The sequence below is a fragment of the Podarcis pityusensis genome (assembly GCF_964106645.2).
Source record: "Podarcis pityusensis genome assembly, chromosome: 4".
NCBI classification, from domain to species: Eukaryota; Metazoa; Chordata; class Lepidosauria; order Squamata; family Lacertidae; genus Podarcis; species Podarcis pityusensis.
In genome coordinates this window covers 25753740-25759364 of record NC_138027.1, presented here as the reverse complement: position 1 = coordinate 25759364, position 5625 = coordinate 25753740, and the positions used below count along the sequence as shown (strand labels likewise).

Sequence of the window (5625 nt, the reverse complement as noted above, 5' to 3'; positions counted from 1 at the left end):
CCGCTACAGTGGTACCTATTTATCTACTTGCACTGGTGTGTTTTCAAACTGTGAGGTTGACAGGAGCTGGGACAGAGCAACGGGAGCTCACAGATTCGAACCGCTGACCTTCTGATCAGCAAGCCCAAGAGGCTCAGTGGTTTAGACCACAGCACCACCCGCTCCCCTAGATTTTAATACCTAGACGGTATTAGAGACTGCTATTCAAGAATTTAAAGTACCTTCATTTGGCTAGTGGAATTTGTTACGTAGTTCTATGGAGCTTGGCCTATATCCGGCCTGATTTCAATATGCCAATATAACAAGGGTTTCTGGAAAATGAAGGGGAGGGGTCCACACATAAAAAAGTGATATTTAATTATTTTATTTAAATAGTTTTATTTTGCAATTGTATAATTCAGTTGCTTGCAGCATTTTACAAAATCAGCTGTAATTCTTTCCCCGTGTTTACATACAGAATGAAACACCAGTCTGTAAGTTCTTTTTTCTTTTTTTAAGAGGGGGATTTAAATCTGTATTTGAATAGGCTCAAAGAGAGATGAGCAACCCTAGCCACCATCCGGTAAAATGGAAATACTCTCATTTAAGCCAAGTTCAGACTAACAAAGTCTGATAAACATGAAATCCAAATACTTTCAACTTTGCTTGCCCTAAGTTTAAAGAGCAGGTCACTATCAAACAGAGGGATAGGCATATTGGCACTGTCTCTTTCAGTTTCATTCTGTTGCAATTCAGCACTCAGTTGTGGGGTTGCAGAGTCAATTAATACAAAAGTAATGCAAGGAAGCTGCATACTTGCAAATGCACGAACAAACATAATCAGTACAAAAATAAATTATTCTTATAAATGTATGTTTTATAAAACAGTCTGTTCAGCGGGGGCTGACGTCAAGGTTGATGCTCACTTGACTTTGTATGATAAAGCCTGTTTGAAACGTCGCTTGAGATCTTGCATGTTAGGTGATTTGGGTCGAGAAATGAGGGACGACCGCCTTTTGTCTCCGCTGCCACAGCTGTGCAACTTACTCACTTCTTTACAAAGATACTCAAATACATCACATACACCTTGGCAGCTATCGCTGGTGGAGATTTCTAGAAACACACTGCCCAGTTCATTGGCCAGCTGCAGGCCATCACTGGCTGCCACCTGTCTGGAGTGAGCTAAGTCGCCTTTGTTGCCTACGATGACAACAGGGACTTTAGAATCTGGACGGATCTTCCGGATGTGTTGATAAAGGGGACGGATGGACTGGTAACTACGGTAGTCTGTAATGGAATAGACTAAGACAACACCGTCTGCCCACTTCAGGCACCTGGAGAGCGAATCCAACATCTGTGCAACATCTTCTTGCACCTGGAAAGAAAAAGAGCACATAGATTTAAATAAATGAGATACAAGTGGGAAACTTTTCAACAGCCACTATATCAAATGCCTTTCCAAATAAGAAGAGGTTTGCTTCAAGACGGGCTGGTTGCTTTGGAAAGAGAAAATCCAGCTTGAAATCTGTTGCTGGCACAGCTGTTCCCAACTTGATGTCCACCAGATGTTTTGGACTACAAATACCATCCGCCTCAGCCAGTGTGGTCAACAATCAAGGCTGATGGGAATTGTAGTCCAAAGTGTCTGGAGGGCACCAGGTTGGGGGAGGCTGTCTTAGCCAATAGCCAGTTCACAAGCTCACAAAGGTTGCATGACAGTGGCACATGTTAACTGTGCCATGTGTGCTTCTCACATGTGGAATGGCTGTGTGCAACAGCTTTAGAGACTCATCAGATACCAGCCTGACCGTTGATGCTTTTGCATCTGAATCTAGAAGGGATTGCCAAAGGCAATGTGTAGGTCTTCATCTGTGGTGGCTTTTGACCCCCAACCAGCAAGATGTACGACTCTACTGTATCATGCAGAAACAAAGAGCTTTGAAGAGCTTTTAGTTTCTGCATGAAACGTAGCAAAAGTCACACCACTTTCTAAACAGCCTACGAGAGCATTATTTCTAAGACTGCAGTACAGTGGTACCTTGGGTTACATACGCTTCAGGTTACAGACTCCGCTAACCCAGAAATAGTGCTTCAGGTTAAGAACTTTGCTTCAGGATGAGAACAGAAATCATGCTCCGGCAGCAGGAGGCCCCATTAGCTAAAGTGGTGTGGTGCTTCAGGTTAAGAACAGTTTCAGGTTAAGTACGGACCTCCAGAACGAATTAAGTACTTAACCCAAGGTACCACTGTAATAGGAAGCTGCCTTATGCAGTCAGACTATTGGTGAATCTAGCTTAGTACTGTCTACACTGACTGGCAGCAGTACCTGGAGATGCCAGGAATTGAACCTGGGATCTTCTCTACAACTGTTGAAAAATGCTGGCTTGAATTAAGCCCTCTTGAAAATACAGTGGGTCTTCTGAAATGCCTACAAGTTACTTGCTGATTGTGGACACAGACAATTGCCGAGCAATTCCACATTCTATGCAGCAAATCTTTTCCATTTATTTCCTCCAACCCTTTAACCATTGGACTTCAGTCACAGAACATCATTTGCATTAATGTGCAGATTGCATCAATGAACGTGAAAGATAGCAGCCTACTCCTATCAATGGGAATTTTCTCAGCAACATTCACATCTACTGATGGAATGAATCAAACCTCAAAAGGCCGACAGAATGGACATATTTAGGATTGTTCCCGTACCTCAATACATCCTGGCGTGTCTTGGATTTGCAAGAAAATCTGGTCACCTTCAACGTGAACGAGCCTTGAATAGAGATTGCCTGGAGAAAGAAAAACGGAAGCTCATTTAAAAACTGTGGCACTTTATTTAGAGGTAGGAGGTATATTATAAGGAAGCAGGGGAACTGATGTTAAACACATTCTTTCTCCATGGGGGTGTAGTGTAAATAAAAGGAACCGGTGTGGTCAGAGAATTGGGGAGGCTTAGCCAGGCACCTCACTGGGTGACCAAGAGCCATTCACATTTTCACAGCCTAATTTACCTTTTTATGATGCTGCGAAGATAAAAACTAACATACACTTTCCTGGGCTCTTTGGCGGAAAGGTGTGATTCTATTCATTTGTTAGTGTTTATTTATTATATCTCTCGCCCTCCAATGAGCTCAAGGTGCTTCATTCCCCTCCCCCATTTTATCCTCACAACAACCCTGCGAGGGAGGCTAGGCTGACAAATAGTGATTTGCCTAAGGTCATCCAGGAAGCTTCATGGCAGAGTTGAAATCAGAACCTGGATCTCTCCAGTTCTAGTCTTGGTCTAACCACACTAGACCTAGGGTCTGCAAAATTATATTAAAAACAACCCACAACACTGCTTCTTCCCTGTCCCCTCCTCCCTGTTGGGCAAGCACAGAAGCACAGGAGAAGGGCTGGATGGTGTTATGGGAAGCGTAAACAGATCCATTTCCCAGACTTCCCTGGAACAGAACCATTCCAGAGGAGCAAAACAAGGCTATATGTGCATGGTCCCCACAAGCACCAGACCCAGATTCACAGAGAGATTCTATGAAAGAGAGAAGCTCACCTGTGTTGGGTTCATAGTCTCCAATAAACCTCCTGGTTAGGTACCGTACAATCATAGCTGAAAAGAAACGAGAGTTGTTGGGTTACTAGTGGTGACAGGTGGCAAAGGAAGACGCATCAAATGACACACATCCCTTTGATAAAAATAGCATTTGCAAAAAAAGGTGGGGGCTGCGATGATGTCCTGCTACAAGCAAACACAGCCACACAAAGCATTCAGCAAAATGAGTGTGGTCTCCTTAGCTACGACGCCTGCTTGCCAGCGCAGGCATCTCCCGCCTATAAAGCAACAGGCGTGTAGAGTCTGCTTCGAAAGCGACTCTCTTCCCTGAATATGTTCGCAGCTTCTTTGTGTCAGGAGAGGATCTGCACGTACATGCCTCCGTGGCTTTAGGAGAGCATTCCCCCAGATGCCATTCATTCATTCATTCATTCTGGGAGACAAGAGGGCTGAAACGTGGATGGCTTTGGGAACAGAGGTGGCTGCCTTGCAACAAGCCAGGAAAATTATCCTTTCCGCTTACGGGGGGGGGGGGTGTGGTCCGCCCCGGGTGTCATCCCTGAGGGGGTGACAAAATGGCACACCACGGGGGGTGGCACTTACCGCAGGGCCTGGCCAGCAGCATGCCCGAGCTATGAATCTCTCCTGGGAGTGATGGGCCCCGCGCTGCCCAAAACAGCAGCGTGGGGCTTGCGCCCGCCAGGCAAACTCCATGGGCAGCTCACCACGCCACCCCCCTGGGTGCCTCATCCTGCCCCCACCGCTCCAGGTGCCGGAGCAGCTAGCTACGCCCCTGCCGCTTACTATTGCCTGCACAAGGGCAGCCAATGCAGATGTTGTGTAGGGCAACTCCCATCAGCACGGCTAATGGTCAGGGATGAAGGGGGCTGTAGCTCACAAAATCTGTAGGGCATCGGGTTGCGGGGTGGGGAGAGAGAGACTGAGTTAGTCCACCAGCATCTGGCAGCTGCCTTATAGGCACATCAAACCAAGGCTGCATCTAGCTCCAGAGTGGCCACACTGACCAGGAATTGAGATTACTGCATTGCAGGGGGTTCGACTCGATGACTCTTGGGGTCCCTTCCACCTCTACAATTCTATGATTACAAGGGTTGGGCAAACGGGACCTTTTGCATTCAAAACACGCGCCCGCCCGCCCGCCCGCCTCGGCTCCATCCAGCTTTGCAGCAGCCCCTCCGCGAACACGGCGGTGACCTTGGCGCTTACCGCTTTTCCCCACGCTCCCCGTTCCCAGCACAGCCAGCTTCACGTCCTTGACCAGGTAGTCGGAGGGGCACTCCTGGATCGGAGCTAAAAGGTAGTTGTGAGACATGACGGACAGCCGCATGGAGATAGGCTCCCCTTCCTCCCGCGCCCGGCGAGGCGAAGGCGAATCCGGAGGGGCGCAGTTAGCGGCGGCGGCGAGGCGACCTTTCCAGAGGGCAGCTGGAGGCGAGGCGAGGAAGGACAGCGCGCCAGGCTCCCGGCTCCAGACTCTGCTCCGGATCGCAGCCGCCGAGCCTTTAAAGCGCGCCGGGCGGCGGGCGGGCGGGAGCTGTCTCCGCCCCTTCGCCTCCATCTATGGGCCGGGGAAGGGCCGGCGCTGCGTGCGCACGAGGGCCGGGAGCTGTGCGCGCACCGCGCCGAGCCCCGCCCAGCGCAGACAGTGGGAGATGCCCGCGGATCCAATGCAGGTTCCAGTGGCGCTCCAAGGTTTTCGGCGGCAGCGAAACGAGGGAGCTTTGTGTCGGGGCGCGCTTTATTGGAGAGCCGCGGCTGGATGCTGGCTTGCGGCTTGGATGGGCGTGAGTGAATGGGAGCTCCCCCCCAACGCTCCGCACGCACCGGGAGTGCCTACGTGAATAAAATGTGGAGAGGTGGGGTTTCCAGTATTTTACTGGAGGGGACCTTGGTCTCTAGGAGTCTGATCCTATGGCACGCACAGACTGCCAAAAGGCAGAGGGTGACCCAGTAAGGCAAAGCCAACAAAAAAGGTAAAGGAAACGCATCTCCAAAAAAGGGAGGATAGAAGATGACCCAGGTTTGTGCAACATTTGCGTTAGGTGATGTAGATAGAATTTAGAAATCATGGCTGCGGT

At 49.2% G+C, this 5625-nt stretch overlaps 1 protein-coding gene across 1 annotated transcript; it reads right to left on the bottom strand.

Moving 5' to 3' along the window:
• Nucleotides 1-391: 391 nt before the first annotated feature.
• RASL11A (RAS like family 11 member A) lies at nt 392-5105 on the bottom strand (the record flags this gene model as incomplete). Its single annotated transcript, XM_081004204.1, has 4 exons — nt 392-1354; nt 2686-2765; nt 3527-3583; nt 4754-5105. 4 exons carry the CDS (start codon nt 5103-5105, stop codon nt 902-904), a joined length of 942 nt encoding a protein of 313 aa, XP_080860330.1. The 3' UTR covers nt 392-901.
• Nucleotides 5106-5625: the final 520 nt, after the last annotated feature.